We start from the raw sequence: 21,775 nt of genomic DNA on the forward strand, positions 1-21,775 counted from the left end.
AAGGAACACCATTCGCAGGATCCAAGGTCAAAGGTGTCACTGACCCAACAGACAGCATTGCGGAGGCAAAAACGGTGAGTGTCACCCTAAGACAAGGGGACAGAGAAACCTTCAAACTCGCACGAAGTGAGATGGGACTCGGAAGACGCATCCATCGGACCAATGAGACCCAATGGGGGTTTGCAGGGTCCCTTAGACTAACTGCTAAGGGAAGCCCAGGCAAGGTACAGCTAACCAGTTATCCCAGAACCACTAAGAGAACAAACAAAAGCTGAACCCCTGTGACATGTGCAATCACGGGGACTTAGCGGAGGGCAACCAAAACAATACAAGTGGTCCTACCACCACACCAGACAGACCCTCACCAGGCAAAACAAAACAAAAAAGAAAAGAAACACCCTGCAAAAGCACGTCTCTATGAGGAATAGAACCGGCCGCTATACGTATTAAGATGGCTGCACAGTACCTTGCGCCCCAGCCAGCAATGATACTACTTCCTACCCAAGGACAAACAGGGGTAGGAAAAACACCCAGCTGACCCCAAGGATGGGCAATCATCAAGCAGCAAAAGAACCCTGTGGAGGCAGTCCCCTGAACAGTTTGTAGAAGGTAACCCCAAACTGCAAGGGCAGTACTTACAGGGCATCTAGGGGAAGGTTATCTTGAGATGATTTCAGGTCTTAGCGCACCCATGGCCCGGTCCTTGACCAGGCCTCCTTTTTGTTACACCCCCCCCCCCCCCCCAGGAAGCGTAGCAGCTGTCTAACTCTCAGGTACCTATTTACTGCTAGGTAACAGGGTGAAAGAAACTCTGCCCATTTGTTTTCACCTCCACCGGGGATCGAACCCGGAACCTCAGGACTACGAATCCGAAGCGCTGTCTACTCAGTAGTCAGGCCCCTAGTGATTCTAAGTACACAAGCCCCAGTACTTCTGGAATTACACCTGGTTTACACACCACCACACAGCAGCACAGCATCACAAGGCACAGCACTGCTCAAGAATTGGAGCCAGAGTCGATCGACTGCCACCCAACCTCGCTAGCCTCAGAACTGGGGTTGAGAAGCCGGCGTGGGAGGTCTGAGGCCCCCCCCTTCCCCCTCCTGGGGAGGGGGGAACTGCACAGACAGCGGCACAGTGACTGTGGTAACGTCATGCTTGTTTGCTTGTTTTCTTATTGGGGAGTTCTGCTTGCTCGTTCGGCTTTTGGTTTGCAATTTTTAACCAGCTGTAGTTTCTTTTGGGATTCCTACCTTTCTGGGTGCCTGACCTAGTAGATGGCAGACAGGCTGCTTCCAACTACATAGGGGTGTCAATAGGCCATTGCTCCACGTACCTATCTGAGGGGGCAGGTTCTGGCTCGTGATTCCCGGTAAGCTAAGATCTCCATTGACCGACTGTTGCCATGGTTTAATATATACACATCAGCCCGGTATAGCTCCGGGGAGCCAGAGGGGCTCTCCACAGAAAAGAAAAACTTTTACACAAACTTTTATTAAAAAAGAAAAAAATTATATAACAAACACAAAAAGTGGGACATCACAATAATTTCCCATTAGTCAAAATGCAATCTAGTCAAATCAGCTAAGTAAGCAATTCAAAACTACATACACTTTATTTACATATGCCTTTGCATCATAATTTCAACATTAATGGTGCTGTGTTGGGAGACACAAGTACTTGATAAACATGAAACAACCGCACCTCAGACCAATCGTCAATTAAGCCAAACACCAATCTAATGGTATCACTGGTATTGAAGTAAAAAAAACACTGCAAAACTATAAACAAAATCTCTGACTTTTTATTTATTAATTACAAAAGATAGTAATTCTGTGTTAGGAATTTATTAAATGTGAAGTGGAAGCTATTTTTTAGTTTGTTCCTCATAGATTAAAAATCTTAATTTATGTACTATTAATTACAACTGAAATACAATTTAAACTTGCCTTTGACATTAATGCAAAAAGTACAGACCTGCAGAGGTAGACATAACACGTTTGGCTGGAGAAAATACAGCTGCAGATGAATGAGGCCGCCTGAAGGGGCTGGAGGTGAAACTGGAGCTGTGGGGAACACCTCGAACAAATGGCGATCCATTTCGTTGAAGATTTGGATTTGACGAAGCTGCATTGTGTAATCCTGAAAGATGCATGTTATGTGGTAGACTGAGTTTTTTCCCAATTGGAGTATGGTGAGAGTTTCGCCTAATAGTGATGTCTGGGTATACCTTTTCCATATCTGACTCCTCAACTAAACTCCAAGATGACCCATGATGTGAGTCATTCCTTGCTTGAATTTCATTTAGATACTCCTGATACTCCTCCTGTGTCCTGTTTGATCTGGGACTTGTTTCTGGAAGTTCAAACAAGGTTTCTACTGAAATCTCTCTGTGCAAGCGGAAACTTCCCTCTCGAGAGAATGGACTTCCGCCTGAAGATTTTCCACTTTGTGAACAATGTTCCCTGATTTTACCACACACAAGAATTTCCATAGAAGATGACCGTTTATTGAGTTGTGTCAATATACGTGAGCCCTCCTTCCTTTTAGATACTGGTGAAAGTGAAACATTATTAAGGTCAGCTCCTTCACTCATAGTTCTATTGCGCTTCTCAACTTTAGGTTTGAATCCTATTGTAACTGAAAAGCTATTACTGGATCCTCTGAGGGCTCGAGTTCCCATGACTGGGGCTGGAGGACTCATATCTCTACTGGCAGGAAGACTGTATGAGGAAGCAGATGCAGGGATGACCATTCTTTTAGGAGATGTATGAGGAGATGCTTGAGGTGATGAGTGTGTTGATGACAAAAGAGGGTTGTCTACAGACTCTTGGCTGCTTGAAAGATGTCGAGTAAGCACATGTTTGTACAATCTTGGAGATGGTTGGGTGCCAAGACTAGCCATACGGGGATGGCTAAAGATACGCTTAGGAGAAGTTTGACGGCTCCCAATTGGGCTGTCACTATCAGATCCAGAAGCTGTCATACCACCACTGCCTCTACAGGTAGTATCTGTTACACCCATGCCTGCCATATTACCTACTTGGTGCATACTAACAGGACCACTAATTACAGGGCGTGTTTTACCATTGGTTGCTACAGGGCTGTATTTGGCATTTTCTACATCTCTACTAGAACCATTGCCAACATTACCTTTCGCCCCATGTCGCCACTCATCAAGACGTGGGGACTGGAAATTGCTTTTGGTCTTCCTCTCAAGCTTTCTGAATAAAGAAGGAGAAGACAGCTTCTCCTGAGATGAATCCTTATCTCTTTCTTTCTCTTTTTCTTTAGATTTATTTCTCTTTAACAACCCCTTCAGTGATAACATTGCCGATTTCTTTTCACCATTTCCTAAACCTTCCTTATCTTTTTTCTTTTTCTTACTTTTCTCTTCCTTTTCTTTCTTCTTATCATCTTTTTTACTTGGAACCATTGATCCTGCAGGAAGAGTGACACTCCTATGCATCTCTTTATTCAAATCTTTCTTTTCTTTCTTTTCAATATCAACAGACAAAATTTTCTTACGTGCTCCCCTTGCTTTTTGTTGGGAGGTGACTTGATCAAAGTGAGGAAATTTGTCTAAAGACCCCTGTGACTTTAAACTTACTTGATCACATTTCATACCAAGCTCTTCTGACTTTGCAGTGGTTATTGATCCATGCCTGCGAGACTGAGACCCTTTCTCACTTTTGTCCCTATCAAGGCACTCTAATGACCCACTTGCACCCCAGCTGGAGCTAACAGACCTTAGATCTGGCTCAAGGTAGCCCTTTGAAGTTGATGACCCATGACTATCAAGTGTTAGTAATGAAGACTCTTCACTACCATATTTCTTTAACTCTGGTTCAGAGCCCATAAAGACTTCCTTTGTTATTTCTTCATCTTGACTTTCCCTTCGCACTATTCCATTTTCCTCTGAAGACAAACTGTCTTGAGGTGCAAATTCATCAGTCTTGGACAAAATGTTTTCAACTGAATTTTCTGACATCTTTGCATTAGAGTTTGTTTCCTCATCAAATTTCTTTGTACTTAATTTTAAATCTATGTCTATTTTATTTTCAATCACTGAATTTTCTTCATCAGTTGCCTCCCTAGACACAGGGCTTGATGAAGAATATGCATCCACAGGTAAACATGTAAATGAAAATGGAACTTTCATTTTATCATGAGTCACAACAGGTGATAGCACAGGAGATTCTTGGGGTGTACTGTCTGAATTTTCAGACACTTTACGAGACATACAATGAGTAGGTGATGCAGTGGTGTCCGTTCTCTCCAGATTGGACATGCGCAGCAGCTTAGGTTTAACATGTTCGCCCATTTCCTTAAGCGGGAGAGTACCTGGATATCCAACTTCATGTTCGGCACCAAGTGCTCTATCCTCAGATAACTGGCAAATATTAAATTTGTTAATTTGATCACGAGAACTCGAAGAGCTATCATCCACTAATAAACTCCCTGTGGAGGAAATTTCTTCTCTTTTAAATTCAGATTTATTCTCATGTAAATATTTGTAATTTTTCTCTTCATCAACTATGAATTTTATGTCCCTTCTTGGAATACACTCAGCATCAATTACTTTATCCAAGGAATGGGATTGATGCCCTCCCTTTCTCATTGATTCCTTTGTTACAGTAGGTGAAGAGATGGACGTATGTCTTGTCAACTTAGCATTAGTGTTCTGAAACTCCTTTTGTACAATGTTTTCAGGACATCCCTTAACCATGTTGTTGGGCTGCTGCAGTTCTGCAGCAGCCAAATTTTTATTATCATTCAAAATTTCTGTGCATGCAATGGTATCTTCATTTTTTATTTTCAAGATATACTCTTCAGAGCTGTCATTTATAATGGCCACTTTATCACCAACTGCTTGTTTTGTGCATCCATGTAAGCCTTGTTTGTATGTTCCATTGATTATGTTCAGCACATTAACTGATGTTGTGCATGGTTCCATGTCCTCTTTTACAAAATGCACTTCACTGCTAATATTAGTAGAGTAATCCTTAGGAGCTGGTTCAGATGTTGCTAAAGAAATAATATCCAATGACTGTGTTACTGACTTGTCAGTAATTTCCTTCTCTTCCATGTTTAGATTTCTCGCTGGTTCTGGAAGCACTGGATAACTAGGAAACTTAGGAAAGTCATCCTTGTTAGCTGCAATCCATTCCGCTCCTTTATGAACACTTACATGCTTGGAAGGAACAACTGCAAATACACTCATAGCTACTTTTGGAGGGGAAATTCCAATCTGATTTGCCATATCAATTTTTGGGCAATAAATCACAGGTCTACCATCAAATATATAGTTTTCTTTTGGTGGTAAGAAGACTTCGTCCTCAAGGTCTGAAATTCCACTTTTGCTGGAGTGTCTGCTTGGTCTGTCTGAAGTGCCAGTACTGCAAGTCTCATTAGCATTTGGACTTGATTTTTCACTAACATCACTCTTCCTGGAGGTGTCTGAAGTCACCGAAACAATTACATCGCTGTTACAAATTGCCTTATCCTCTTTCTTTATTTCTTTGCTTTGTGTTATAACTACAGAGCTTGCAATAGAGTTCAGCTCCATCTCGTTAGATTTTTCTGACTGATGGGAAATGTTTTCAATTACTTGATCTGGATACTTGGTATCAAGTGCAGCATATGAGTCTTCTTTTATTGATGGATCAACAAGCTCAGAATCATTTAGCAATTTTAGTTTATCTGCAATAGATAAATGGAGTTCTATATTATTTTGCAAAGATCCAGTTTCACTATATTCTCCAACATTAGGGAATTCATTTGCTACTTCGCATGTTGCCTTAATTTCATTCTGTTCTATGACAGTTAGACTTTTACTGTCCTCATCTAAGTTAGTTTCCTTAACAATAAAAGGCACATTTAATTCAGACACTTGATCTCCTTTTGAGTTAGTGACTTGTTCCTTAACTACACCCAGTTTGGCATCAACTTGTTTTAAATATTTCTCACTTTTACATACACTTAATACTTCTGGAAGACTTTCTGTATGTTGACCTTTTGGGATTATTGTTGTTAAACCGTGAGAATCTGGCACTTTATTAACTCCATCTAAAGTATTTATTGAAATTTCAGCAACAGAATCAACACTCTCTCTAACATTTTCATTTACTACATTAACTGTAACATCAATTAAGTCTTTAATTTTCTCATCTTTCACATCATTAGGTGAGATTTTAAGAGGTTCTGAAACCTCTATTGGCTCTTCCAGTGACTCTTGAGAAAGAAATTTTGCACCACGATCTTCAAATGACATCCTTGATACAACTGTATCTTCCGAGGAGAGAGATTCACTGGTTTTAATGTTCAATCCATTCCCATCCTCAGGCACACACTTGACAGCTTTCTCAGCCAGCCTCACTATATGATTTGATTCTGGAATATCTGGCAACACCTCCAGTACTTCTTTGCAACTGTATTCAACTTCTTGTGATTCACACTCTTCACAAAATTGTTCAAGCAGACTCTTTGAAGACGTAGAATCTAAAGAGCAAGATAATTTAGGGGTAAATAAATGCTTATTATGTATTTCACAGAAATTATAATGAGAAGAATCCTCTATAAAGGTAATGGGAATACCCACAGAGTCGAGATACAAAGTAGAGGGTTCATTTGGATAAACTTTCAGCAGGCTATTATCCTGATGTAATGAATCCGAGATACTTCCCCTTGCTGATCCTTCTGTAGAAACGGGTCCACTTTCCACAAGGGTTGCATCTCCAGCACTCAGAGAAAAAGTTTCCATATCATCTGAGAGTGTGTCAGTTCCAGGGAAACGATCAGTGTCAGTAAGATCAAGACTGTCTTTTGATTTGCTGAAAGAGACTCCTCTATGATTTTCAAATCCACCATCTTCAGTTGTGCCTTCATAGGCCAAAGGTTCTTTAAGACTAGAGAAACCTGATTCAGGAACAGACTCAACAGGACTGGGAAATGACTTTATAAGAGATGATGCAACACTGCTCATTTGTTCATGCATCAACACTTCCACACCTGAATCAAACATTGAGCTACAATCCATTTCTTGTTGTCCTTCATTGTACATAGGGGATGCTTCTAACTTTGGATCTACTAATGTGCTCTTTGATTTTGAAATATCTCCAAAAATGTCTGAACTGTCAGCCTTGAACTCCTCCTCAGGTGAGACAGATTTGCATCTATAATCATCTTTTAACTCTATGAGGGACATACTATGAAGGGAGATGGCATTGATACGCTCCTGCCTGATTAATTCTAGTCTAGCAGCTTTCAGTTTCTCCGAGTCGGGGGGGGCTCGAGTTAGTTCTATTGCTATGTCTTCTGAAAGACTGTCTGGCTGGGAAGTGAGCATTCTGTATGGCAAAGATTCAAATGAGCTCTCACTGGCTGTGCTTGACTTCGTATTGAGTTTGTGAATGTCCTTTAAGCATTTTGGTCTCTGTGTTAATTTCATTGTTGATGTATCATTATCTGTATCTGATGCTTCCTCACCCACTTCAGAACTTTCAAGCATAGCTACATCCTCATTTTCCAGAGTAATCAAGTGATTTGATTTATCACATATTTCACTCTCTTGTAAGTGATTACTGCTAAGCATCACACCCAAAATAATAGGAATATCGGTAAACGTCTGATCTACACCCATGGAAGACTCAATGCACAAGTCAGCACTCTGTGAAGCCACAACATAATTATCATCAATGGTTGTAATAGGATTAGGTTCAATGGTTGCTCCTGATAAAGAATAAATTTCCTTCTGGAGCATCACTGAATCAGCATGACTGTCAATTTTATCAGATGTTTTGTCCACATAGCTGATACTTTCCATTGCTGGCTCACCAATAGAAGTTTCCTTCACTTTAAGAGATTGATCGAAATCCTTAACTTTTTCCTCAATTTGCACCTCTCTCTCTGTGCCCAAAAACATTTCTGCAGTCATGACAACTTTGCTAGCATTATTCTCTTGCTTTTCCTGAACCATTTCAAGTGTTCTCTCAGTCTTTATAATGAGTGAATTAGATTTCTCTTCACTTATTGTATCTGGTGAATGAATAATAATTTCACTTGGAATCCTCTCACATGTCCCTGTTATGTCTGCAATTTCTCCTGCAAATTTGTCTGGAATTTGATTCATATTTTCTCTAAATTTGTCATCACTCTTCTCACAATCTTTATTAAAACATTTGTCACCTTCAACTGTTGGTACGTTTATAGGTATTTCAGTGGGTGTTTCATCAGCTTTTTTCAGATCAGTGTTAATGACCTGCATCCTATGAGAAGCAAAAACTTTATCAGGTGTTTTATTGGTGTGTAAATTCGTAGCTTGTCTTATTGTAGTAGCCTTAACTTTTTCCTGATCACAGAGGGTAATACTCTTTGATTCATCCTCAGTGGTGAAAGGAATATCTATACGACTTTCTCGCTTTATTGTCGGGGCAACAATTTCATCACTCTTTACCAACTTCTTCTCACTCCTTCCTGATGATCTGACTGGCTGCTTACAGTTTGCTGCACATATATTTTTTAATTTTTTATCACTGCTTATCCATATCTTTGGATTCGATTCAATTCTTTTTGTGGGGCACTGATTAGTTAAAGCAGGCAAGACTTTGAGTTTTAACTTATCACTTGACATTAGGTCATCATGGCTTTCAACACGTAGTTCAGTTTTATTTATATTTTGTTTACCTACAAAAATTTTGTCTTCATTTCTGCTACTTACATATTTATGATCATCAACCTGGTATGTATTATCCATTGCAATGGTTGGGTCATATTGCTCAATGTTTCTCAGGAGTTCAGCTCCAGTTACCTCAGTCTTCACCACAGTTATACCAACACGGCGACCATCCCGTATTGCTTGCGCTGAGGCAGAGTAGCTATCTGGGTCTTGCATCCAACTAGGCTCATCTACAAAGTGCTGTGGTTCATCACCAACAGACAACAGCTTGAGAGTTGGATTTTCTGAAGAAACTTTGGGATGGAAATATTGACAACCTGGAGTGTTTTTAGATTTAACAAGATATCTCTGAACAATATTAGCAAGATTGTCTTTGATGATACTAGTGGCTCTACTCAGGTCTGCATCACTTTTGATTCTGACTGGATATTTTTTGGGCTCATGAGTGACAACTGCCTCATTTTGAATGCCTGAAAAAGAATATTCATTCAGAGGAGTATCTTCATCACTTGCCGAACTCATACTTTTCTTAGCCCATTCTTTTCGCTCTTGAGCACTGTTCAATGCTCTTTGATAATATTCAGCCGCTTCTTTAACAATTTCTCTTTCCTTTCTACCAGGTTCTGCTTGTTCTAATCTTTTACAAAGTACACTTCCTTGAAGACATCTGTATGGGTATGTACAGCCTCTCCCAATTTTCTTGGCCCTTGGTAAAGTGCTTCTTCCTTCAAGGCTCTGAGAAGGTCCATTGGTACAAAGAATACTTTGTTCATTGGTGCAACTATCATCTAGAGCTTTCTGGGCATCCTCAGCTTCCTGCCACAAATCTTCCATTGGATTGGTAACAATTGAACAAGGTTTTCTTTGCTGTTTTCCTTCCAACTGGGTCAGCACTCCTCTTACTGATAATGGTTGACCTGATATTATCTGAGTCCCTGAAACGGCCCATCCTCTTGGGTAAAAGTTGTAGACATTACACGGTACATCATCTGCTTCAGATGTTGGGTAATCACTGACACTATCATAAGATGACTGTGGGTCAAGGCTGGATGGATGTTTATCACTATCACTGGATGACTGAGGATTAATAGTGGTGGATGTATCTGTGGCACTTTCACCAGAAGATTGATGACGCATAAGAGTAGATAGCAATGGAGGACGAAGGGAGTTGCCTCGTAAGCCAACGTTCCCACATCCCACAGATGGTGGCTGACCTGCAGTAAGGAAAATGTTATATTAATTAATAAGTTATATTAACACCTAAAGGTTATACCTAAGCCAAAGATCTACTGACTATTGTCAGTCATAACAATATAAATTAAAATGTGAATTACTAATTTAAAATAAATTAAAATGATCTATTTATAAATTAAAATTATCCCCGAGTCTATTGACTCCATCATATCTTCACGCAAAACTGTGTATGACGTCTGCCTCCACATCATTTTCTTGTGCATTCCATTTGCTAATTACCGACACTGAAAAAAATTCTTTCAAACATCTCTGTGGCTCATCTGGGTACTAATTTTCTACCCATGTCCCCTTGTTTGTGTACCACCCCATGCTAAATAGTTTGTCTTTATCTACCCTGTCAATTCCCATGAGACATGATAATCATGTCTCCCCTCTTCTGTCTTCTAGTGATTTGATGTTTAATTCCAGTAGTTTTTTCTTATAGCTCATATCTGTGTGCAGCATACAGAGCTCCATACTCCAGGATTGGTCTGACATATGTGAACAAAGTTCTGAATGATTCCTTACACAAATTTCTGAAAGTAGTGCATATGTTGACCAACCCAGCACATGCTGCTGCTGCTGCTATCCTTTTGATGTGGGCTTCAGGGGACAGGTCCAGCATGATATGAATCCCCAGATCTTTCTCTCTTCCTAATTTTTGAACAATTTCATCTCTCAAATGGTACCTTTTATACAGCCTCCTGCTCCTTACATCTATTTTCAGTACTTTCACTTAAGTTAAATTCTGATAGCCATTTGCTGGATCATCCATTCAGTTTGTAAAGGTCCTCTTGTAGTCTCTTGCTGTCCTTCTGTTTTAATCCTTCTCATAATTTTAGAATCATCAGCAAAATGAGAAGAATGAATCTATACCCTCTGGAAGATCATTTAAGTACAGTATATCAGAAACAGGAAAGGTCTCAATACAAAACCCTCCTTCTTGAGGATACTTGAGATGATTTCGAGGCTTAGCGTCCCTGTAGTCCGGTCCTCGACCAGGCCTCCTTTTTGTTACATACTCCCAGGAAGCAGCCTGTAGCAGCTGTCTAACTCTCAGGGACCTATTTACTGCTACAAAACAGGGGCATCAGGGTGAAAGAAACTCTGCCCACTTGTTTCTGCCTCCACCAGGGATCAAACCCGGAACCTCAGGAATATGAATTTGAAGAGCTGTCCACTCTGCTGTCAGGCCCCTCGACTCTGTGGGACTCTGCTGATACTATCTCGCCATTCTGAGATCTCGCCCCCTCACAGTAACCCTGTTTTCTGTTGTTTAGCTACTCCCTTAACCAGTGGAGCACCTTACCTGTTTCTCCAACTTAAGCACCAGCCTCTTATGGGGTATTGTGTCAAAGGCTGTAACACAGTACCCTATCATTAAGATGTCAGTTAAGAAAATACAAGTCTGTCCACCCTTCTCTTTCTTGCTTAATTTTTGTCACCTGGTGATAGAATTCTACTAAATTTGTGAGGCATCATTTGCCATCTCTGAACCCACGTTAGTGGTTACAAAGTTCTTTCTCTCCAGTTGTGCTACTAGATTTTCTCACAATCTCCATCACCTTGCATGGTATACAAGTTAGGGATACTGACCTGTGATTCAGTGCCTCTTTACCTGTCACTTGTTTTGTATATTGGGACTGTTGAGGTGGGGGTGGTTAAAGGTGTGTAGCCTGGTGGATAGCGCGCAGGACTCGTAATTCTGTGGCGAGGGTTCGATTCCCGCACGAGGCAGAAACAAATGGGCAAAGTTTCTTTCACCCTGAATGCCCCTGTTACCTAGCAGTAAATAGGTACTTGGGTGTTAGTCAGCTGTCACGGGCTGCTTCCTGGGGGTGGAGGCCTGGTCGAGGACCTCAAGATATAATTATTGAAGTGTAATTACCTTTGTGTAGTTGCTCATAGTGTCCTGTCTTCCCAGAACTTTTTGTTATAATGCTTTGAAAATACTGACAGTGTTGGCCTCCACCACCTTCTCACTTAATTTGTTCCAACTGTTTACCATTCTTGCTTGCACAAGTAAACTTTCTAATGTTTTATTAGCAGGTTTGTTTCCCTAGTTTGAACCTATGTCCTCTTGTTCTTTAAGTTGCAGTTTTAAAAAATTATTCTTTCTCAATTTTGTCAATTCCTGTTATTATTCTGTATGTTGTGATCATATCATCTCTCTCTCTTGTATCTTCTAGCTCTTGTTCCGGAAGCCATTTAGTTATATGTCTGCACCTTTTATAGTTCTGTGATATGCATCTTGAGAGATGGGCACCATAAAACCGCTCATACTTTCACATCTTCTAAGGTGTTTTATCTACAGCACTGATGCCTTGTTCCTTCCCAGACGATTTCTTATCAGAAAGACACCACAACAGATGTTTCTCCTGGAGGTTTTATCAATGCATAAACTTTTCCCTTTAATGCACTCTACTTCTCCTCTCACCCTTTCTTAAATATTTAGTTCCACACTTTCTCCTCTTAGGATTAGAGTCGTCTGCCATCATTTCACCCTTGTACACCATTACCATCAACAAATCTTGGCATACAATTGAGATGTCCTTACCCCTTAACTGTATTGCACTTAGCACATGCCACAATTCCAAATTTCATTCCTTTACCCCTTTCACTCATACCACATTTCTTACCTTCTGTGCATTTCTTTACAATACAAATACTACATACCTACACAACTATTTTAATAAAAAAAAACTGACTGCATTAGTATCCTGCCCTTTTCCATTCCCAAGTTTCACTTCCTTATCTAAGGGCTGGGAGAAGCATATTATCTCAGTCCTCTCTTAACTCTCATACTAATGTATATTCCTTTCATTTTGCCCCTTACATCACATACTGTATCATTCTTCTCTCACTCATTCCCCTGGAGAAATGAGGAGTATGTGCTCAGCTGCCCCCTTCTTACCTTTGGTGCACAATTAGAGTCGCTTGAAAATTAATTTCAAGAATGACAATTTTACTTAATTCCTAATCTCATGACCATAACTCATCTAAAATTAAAATAGTCACAAAAGCTTGATCCTCTGTTATTATACAGTATACTGTCACCACAGTGATGAAATAATTTATGCTAATTCATGTTTATGCTTTTCATACATTATACTTAAGTCAGTCAGGCACTTTAAAAACAATTAGCCATCTTGAATATATTTAACAGCATTACTTTTAATTGTTTATTAACATAAGTTAAATCTGGAAGCATGCCTTTCAAAGTGGCTTATTGTATTACATATAGGAATGCATTTTAGATGTTTTGTTAGCTTAAATAAAATATCTGATATTTGTATCATGAATTAAGGTATTGACATTACTGGCCAATTTGTTACAGTACTGTACTCTAAATGCATAAAACTTGTGTCAAAATATAAGAAGCTCATTTAGTTAACAAACATAACACACATTCCCATATTTTTTCACTCTAAGGCAAAAAACAAAACAAAACAACATAAGAACTTACACCCGCACCCAGAACCCCCGCACTCCCGACCCTCTGCATCAATTAACTGTTAGGGAAGATTTCTTGCCATCTGAAGAATCTATTGAGACAGACATGTGGTGACCAGAAAAACAGGTCAAATACAGTGTGAAACTTTCCATATTGGTTCTGAAGAGGGGGAACAATGAAGTGTCTTACAAGCTTACAGTTTCAGAGGAAAAGCCAAGAGTTGAATGTAATGAACTGCTCTTTTCTGGTACTCTTCTCGAAGAGCTCAGAAGACCTTCGAGCCTATCTCTGATACCACCAAGTCTTAGCCCAACACACCAGGAGTCATCAGGAGTAATCACGAGTCAGATCTCCCGTTTTGTGGAAACCAATGACCTCCATATCCCAGGCCATCATGGATTTAGAGAGGGAAGATCGTGCCGTTTGCAGTTACTCCACGATCAAGACAAAATCCCTGATGCATTAGAAGATAAATAGAATACCAATGTGGTAAACTGTTATGATTAATCTCCTGCATAACAGTAGATTCTGCCTGCTTCTTACAACCTCAATACCAACATGCTCCAACATCAAGACTCATCATCAAGAAACAGCAACAATATGTGCCAAAATGTATTGTCTAGAAACTCCCCCCCCCCCCTCCACCCTACCTTCCACAAGAGCCGCGCACCTGCAGTCTCGCCAGTTCCCCAGACGCCACCAGCAAACTACCATTATGCTGCCGGTTCCTTGTTTCAAAACCAAAATTCGGACCAGTATGTCGTCACAACCCGAATATAAGGACTTGCCAACATCCAACACAGCAGATTACCCTTCTAGTGCTCAATGCTTCTGCATCTATCCTCGCCTACGGGTGACAGTAGATGCTCAGAGTATTTTTGTACAAGTATTACTTTCACCTTTATTATTAACGTAAATTCACATGTGTATATTTTTCTTATGATTGTGTTTAAGCCAAGTGGTCAAGAATTTTTTTTTAATTGTTTAGTATTAATTTTTGTAAGAAGTAAAGTAAATGTTTGTTAAGCTTTGTTATATTAAATATTTTAAAGTGTTTATTCTATTGTTCTTTACCCGCAGCTTGCACACCGTAAAGGTTCCAGCGGATTTATTTTACTCCGTTTCCTTTTTTTCTTTTTTTTTTTATATTAATGTCTGTTTGACACAACCTTCGCCAGGACAGTTACTGCGCTGTCACATAATACGTCACAATACACAGACTTTGTAAAGGCACTTGATAAATGTGACCATGGAGTGATAACCCATAAAATGAGGTCAATAGGAATAACAGGTAATGTAGGGCTGGATATTCAATTTCCTTTCAAACGGAATGCAAGAAGTCAGTCAGTGAAACAAAATCGAGTCAAGTCCAGTAAAAATCTCTGTACTTCAAGGCACAGTCCTTGCACCACTGCTTTTCCGTATTCTCATATAATATACAATGGGGTCTCGACTTACGAATTTAATCCATTCCCAGAGACAAATCGTAAGTCGAAAATTCGTAAGTCAAAACAAATTTTCCCATGAGAAATAATGTAAATTGAATTGATCCATTCCACACCCCCAAAAATATTAACTTAAAAATACATTTTATACCGAATAACACACATTTTGTACTAGTTACAATATAGTATGTATATCTTACCTTGAATGAGGACTCTTGTTGGCATATGGAAGGGGGTGAGGAAGAGGGAAGGAGAAGAGGTGTTAGTGTTTGGAAGGGGGAGTCCCCTTCCATTATAACATCAGGCAGTGACGATTTCTCTGGGGTACACTCTCTCCTACGTTTTGCCTGCATACCACTAGGACCTTTGTTGTAGTCCACTGCTTATCTAAAAATCTTTCCATAGAGATTTGTTTTCCCTATATTTTAACATTTGTCTGTAGTGATGCATCACAGTGTCTGTTACGGCCACTATGGGTCGCAACCGGGTTATTTGATGGTAGAACCAAAATGATTGTATCCGACCCCAAGTCGGTAGTACCCTTTCAAGAAAGTGGCTATGTAGTGCATAAAAAAGAGGGGATGAACAAAACACTGTTCCTTTCGTGAATGTATTAAATATCTTTCCACCACCGTTAAGTATATATATGTACACCGTCACCATAAATAATATATAAAGAACAGATAGGCTATTTCTACACCTATGTACAATCCTTTTGCTCAGGATATCAAACGTGCTCACGTGCAGAGCTCATCAATCCCCAGTATTTCTTCACTGTCCAGTAGCATATCCAATCTTACTGGGAAGAACACCAGCGAGTTCACATGTACGTGGGCCAGCCCACTGACAGTGTCATGTGCCTGTACCCCAACGACCGCTCTCCAGCTACTCGCTGGCAGAGTACCTCAGCCACACGCCGAGTGGGGTCACAAACCAATATAGGGGTAGCGATCCCCTGGCAGCAATCTCTAGCGACCAGCTAGCAGCACTACTCAACAGGCACCTCCCAGTAGTCAGTCTCTCCCCTAAGCCAGTCCCAAAGGTACGCCGATCTTTTTCAACACTAAAGCACAAGCAGCTACCACACTGCTTCATCGGCGGCGGCTTACTTGGTCGTTTCCAGGACCATGTAGGGAGATCGTGGGCTACCCAAGATGAACTGCCGTCTCCAGTACCACTGTCCCCAGACGTCACCTCTGTGGACACAAAAACGTCATCAATGACCTTGCCGATACTGGTGAACTAGGAAATACCACTAACCCACTGGGGAGTTGACATTGTGCTCTGTAGCACACACTAGGTGGCATTGGTCTTGATGCGTCACCTCACCAGAGGTCACTCACAACGACCCCCTCTGGCTGACCAAGGCAGGAATCTTTAACCATTTGCAAGTACATGTACTAGATAAGCACCACCAGATGGCATTGTCTACATTACGTACTATTCCCGGGGAGTTCGGATGCGGATTCATAGATGGCGCTGAAACTGCCATTCTACACCCTGACAAGGGCGACGAGTCCATAACAGTGTCTTTCAAAAGGTTAAGGCAACGGCCTACTGTAGCTTGATTTGGGCGAGTCGTTTCTGCAAAAGTTTACAGTTCTTCCCATACTGCACACATTTTCTTAATTGTTGAGGAAAGGACATTCCATACTGCCTCCTCCTCTCCTGAAGAAATTTCCTCAGCTGCTTCTTGTAAAGGGCTTGGAGTTCTTCGGTAGTCAGTTCTTCGCTGTGTTCCTCCACCAACTCACAACACTATGAATGACACTACTTTTTCTAAATTTTTCAAACCATCCCCTGTTTGCCTTAAACACTTTCGTATCTGCATCACTCGTTCTAGGGGTTTTCATTATAAGATCTTCATGCAATAGTCTTGCTTTTTCACAAATGATGGCCTCTGAAATGCTATCACCTGCTAACTTTTTGTTGTGTATCCAAATTAATAATAACTTTTCAATATCCTCAAGTGTTTGTGTTCTATGTTTCGTGATTATTGATACGCCTTTTGCCACTTTGCCATTTTTGCCACATAATGTCCTTTTTCTTAGCAAGTACGGTGGATATCGTTGACATAGATTTGTTGTACTACCTAGCTAGATAACAACCCTCACACCATCTTCATGTTTATGAATGATCTCTTGTGTTTCCTCCATGATCATCCTCACACGTGTTTTCTTAGGTTGAACCTTATCACTGACTTTCTTGGGACCCATGGCATGATATATAATAATTACTTTTATGTTAAAAAAAATTAAAAAATAATGGAATTCTTTACAAGTGCAATCGTCACTAAGCGGACACCACTGGTAAACTGTGGCCGGGTTGGCCCGTACCAGAGGAACCACGTGCTCGGTCGACCCAAACGCGTATCAACAAAGTCGATAGTTGAGGCAAAGATTGCAAGTCGAGTTGCATTTTCTGACAAAATTTACATCATAACTCGAAAAATTCCTAAGTAGGGGCAGTCGTAAGTTGAGGTGCCACTGTATAAACAAAAAAATACAAATCACCACTTTGTGTCATCTTTTGCAGATGACACAAAAATCAGTTTGAAAATTACTCCTGTAGAAGACACTGAAAAATTCCAACCTGATATTAACACTTCGCCTGACTAGGGACGCAATATGAATCCGTATATAACTCTCAGATCTTGACGAGTGATGCATGTTGTGTCCGATATTAAAATATTTGTTAAAATTACATTTTTATTCCAATCATTACGGGACATGTTTTAAAATGAGCACCAACATCTTCCCATTTTCTGTGATGCCCCATGTGGCATCAAGGCACCGCCTCCCATGCAGTAGGCCCATTGTTATCATGACCACACTCGTGATCGCTGCTGCCTCCCCTTGCGCCCAAACGTGTGTCTGTGCCGGCTATTTTTTCCTAGGTTATATTTGTTACTACCTTTATAAACTATCTACATTTACTACAAGATGGATAGTGATCAAGAACAGAGTCATTCCATGATGAAAGCAGGGAAAGAAAGACATCTGAGGGAAAAGCTAAGTAGCGTTCACCAAAAGTACAGTAAAGTGACACACACACCAATAAAATTCCAGTCTATAGTTGAAAAATTTTCTGATCTTGATCTTGAAAGTGCAGAAAGTGAGTGATGTAGATGCCTACCTTTCTGGGTGCCTAACCCCGGTTGATGGCAGATAAGGAAAACCCCCAATCACAGGGGGGTATTCCAGGGCCATTGCTCCCTGTAACCTCTCTGAAGGGGCCAGTTTCTGGCTCATGGTCCCTGGTAGGTCTGAACTCCATAGATAATGTCCCGGTCTAATATAACATACATTAGCCCGATAAGCTCCAGGGAGTCATAGGGGCTCCCCATCACAAAAAATAATATTTATCGTTTCACTGGGTTGAGGCAATCTACAAGGTTGCGTCTTACACTTGTCAACACCTGGTGCCCGACTTTGCTGATGCTTAATGTTTTATCCTCCGATGTTTCACTGATTGCTTTATCACTTGAATTTCTTTATTTACAACCAGAGAGCTTTTATATCCATATGTGAATCATACATGTAAAACATAGAAAATAAGTGTTTAAATTATTATATGATGATGACTGCATTTCTAGTAACATTCTTGACTATAACCATATTTGTACCATGAAATGGTAGCAGGATTTTTTTTCATGGGTCAAGGTAAACTCTACTACATCCAAATAGTCCTATTATATCCATATTTGTATCATACATTCATATGATTTGTATTTAACTCTTGTTATATACAAATATATTTGTATTATAACTATATAATTATAATTATTATATATTATTATAATACAGTGGCACCTCGACATCCAATTGCCCCTACTTACGATAAATTCGAGTTACAATATAAATTTCATCAAAAAATGCGACTCGACATCCGTTACTTGTTGGTACACGTTCGGGTCGGCCGAGCGCGTGGTTCCTGGTTACACAGTCTGACCTGCCTTAGTTTACTACAGCTACTCGCTTAGTGACGATCGCGCCTATAAGAAATTCCACTTTTGTGGTGATTTTTTGCATTTTGAACATTAAAGTAATTATTATATAATATGCCATGAGTCCCAGGAAAGTCACTGGTAAGGCTCAACATATGAGATCCCATGTAAGAATGACCATAGAGCAGAAACAAGAGATCATTCGTAAATATGAAGACGGTGTGCGGGTAGGTGAACTGGCTAGGCAGTACAACAAATCTCAGTCAATGATATCCACCATACTAGCTAAGAAAAAGGACATTATGGGTGCTAAAGTGATGCATCATTACAGACAAATGTTAAAACGAATGGAAAAACAAATGTCTCTTGACAAATTTGTAGTGAGACAAACAAGCACTGAACCACAACCAGGTCCTAGTGGTATTCAGGCAAAACATAGGAGAGAGAGAGTACCCCAGAGAAAACATCACTGCCTGATGTGATAATGGAAGGGGACTCCCCTTCCAAACAGTACAACTCTCCTCCTTCCCCCTCATCACCATCTTCCATACACCATCAAGAGCCCTCCAAAAAGGTAAGAGTAACTTTGGTACTGTATTGTAGTTAGAAAAAAACATTGTATTCAGTATAAAATGTATTTTTATGTTAATATTTTGGACGGTGGGGAACGGATTATTTCAAATCCCTTTATTTCTTATGGGAAAATTCGCTTCGACTTCCGATCCGTCTCTGGGAACGGATTAGCATCGTAAGTCGAGGCCCCATTGTATAATATTATATTTGTATATAACTCTAACTGTATATTGTATATAACTCTTCATATGACTTCATATGATGCAAAGCATTTCTGCCCGAAACGCTTTGCGTAATAGTGGCTTTAGGCATTGTATGCACTAGCTCTGTCCATAAATCCATCAACTTTTCTATCTTACCTTGTATGTATGTACCTTACCTGAATAAAAATTTATTTATTTTTATTTATTTATTTATGAAGATAACTGCATTACCATGTGAATCAATAATAGATGATAACTGCTGTCTAAGGGTTAATAGTATGCTACACTAGGCAGAAGAATAAGTCAGGTGAATCAGTGTATTTACCCCTTGGTAATGATCATTTGCCTTGTTTATCTAGGGGTGTCTAATTTCCTTCCCGCATTCAATTGTTTAGTTGCTGCTATGCTTTCTGGCAGGTTTTACCTGATTTTCTGATTGATCTCTGATCCCATGCTTCCCTTTCTCGCAGAGTGGGCTAGGCTGTGACTCGTACATCAGGCTGTGAGCAGCCACACTGAACAGCCTGGTTGACCAGACCACGAACCAGGAAGTCTGATCAGAGACTAGACTGCAGCGACGTTGATCCTCAGAATCAATGACAGGTAATCAACAGGTAAAATTCCCAGTAGGTGACAGACAGGCCTCGGAGTCCTGGTGTGTTGGGCTAAGACTAGGTGGTACCAGAGAGAGAGAGGCTCGGGGAGCTGCTGAATTAACCCTTCCAGAAAACTAGGAGTGGTGTATTCAGTTTAAAAAAAAGTGAGGATGAAATTAATAAAAAAGGGAGTTGAAAGAAACTAAGATTTAGAGGAGGCAAAAAGAAAAATAAGGACCTGAAAAAAAATTAAATTTGAATAATTCTACTGTATATACATGCTCAATCATGCTTCATTTGTAAATAAATGTGTCTAATGAACATTTAAGATAATAGCTTCCAGCATCCTAGTAATAGTGCTTACATTAACAGTGATAACTATTTAACATGAGCAAACTATCATATAATAAGCTTAGTGCACATTTATAATACTGTACAGTGATAAAAGGATCAAGAGATACAAATGTTTTGTTTTTCTACACATTATATATATACTTTATATATATATAAAGATAAAAGGGAAGGGGATGGTAGGAGAAAAGCACACAGAAACTGTATTGGAGGGGACCTACATTCCCTCCAATGCGTTATGTGTGGTTTCCTCCGAGGCTATGGGTCCCCCTTCTTCCATAAAAAAAAAAAAAAAATTATATATATATATATATATATATATATATATATATATATATATATATATATATATATATATATATATTTTTTTTTTTTTTTTATTTACAGTATTTAAAAAACTTTATTTTAAAATTTTATTTATTTATTTTATTTTTTATTTATTTTGGTAGCAGTCTTTCTTGTAAACATATGTTGTTAAATATGACCGAAAAAGTAAGATTAATAATTCTAACACGAATTTTCTCAATATTTCTTATGTTTCTTTTTACTGTCGATGGTAATTGAAAAATCAATTCTCCAAAATTCATTTTTATTTCTAGTCTGATGCGACGCTTGAACGCGTTTCATAATAACTTATTACATTTTCAAAGACTTTCAAAGACATTTTCAAAGAAAGAAAGTCACCTCACCCAAATGCGAGTATATAAGACAAGCTGTTCAATGTTAGCATTAAGTAAAACTCTGTTTAGTGTTTTCAGGTTACAGTTGTGTGTGTGTAAACTAAAGTCTTTGAAAATGTAATAAGTTATTATGAAACGCGTTCAAGCGTCGCGTCAGACTAGAAATAAAAATGAATTTTGGAGAATTGATTTTTCAATTACCATCGAGAGTAAAAAGAAACATAAGAAATATTGAGAAAATTCTTGTTAGAATTATTAATCTTACTTTTTCGGTCATATTTAACAACATATATTTTATATTATATATTATATTATATATATATATATATATATATATATATATATATATATATATATATATATATATATATATATATATATATATATATATATATATATATATATATATATTTTTTTTTTTTTTTTTTATATGGAAGGGAGTACCACCTCTAGCTGGAAGAAGGGGGACCCATAGCCTCGGAGGAAACCACGCATAACGCATTAGAGGGAATGTTTAGATCCCCTCCAATACAGTTTCTGTGTGCTTTTCTCCTACCACCCCCTTCCTTTTATATTTTTTGTGCTTTATTATGCATTTGATGGTTACAAGATATACA

At 39.3% G+C, this 21,775-nt stretch overlaps 1 protein-coding gene across 6 annotated transcripts in view; it reads right to left on the bottom strand.

The window, feature by feature from the left end:
• The window catches only part of LOC123770042 (microtubule-associated protein futsch), a 128,509-nt gene that overhangs the window by 68,202 nt on the left and 38,532 nt on the right, over positions 1-21,775 (bottom strand). For 4 of the 6 annotated variants that reach the window (XM_045761771.2, XM_069335702.1, XM_045761696.2 and 1 more), the window contains exon 7: positions 1,978-9,891. In XM_045761771.2, coding sequence (XP_045617727.2) covers positions 1,978-9,891 — 7,914 coding nt within the window. Of the gene's footprint in view, positions 1-1,977; positions 9,892-13,376; positions 13,454-21,775 lie in introns of those variants that run through there. The other 2 variants (XM_069335849.1, XM_069335808.1) reach the window with 2 other exon arrangements.

This window comes from Procambarus clarkii, chromosome 1 (assembly GCF_040958095.1).
Source record: "Procambarus clarkii isolate CNS0578487 chromosome 1, FALCON_Pclarkii_2.0, whole genome shotgun sequence".
Classification (NCBI taxonomy): Eukaryota; Metazoa; Arthropoda; class Malacostraca; order Decapoda; family Cambaridae; genus Procambarus; species Procambarus clarkii.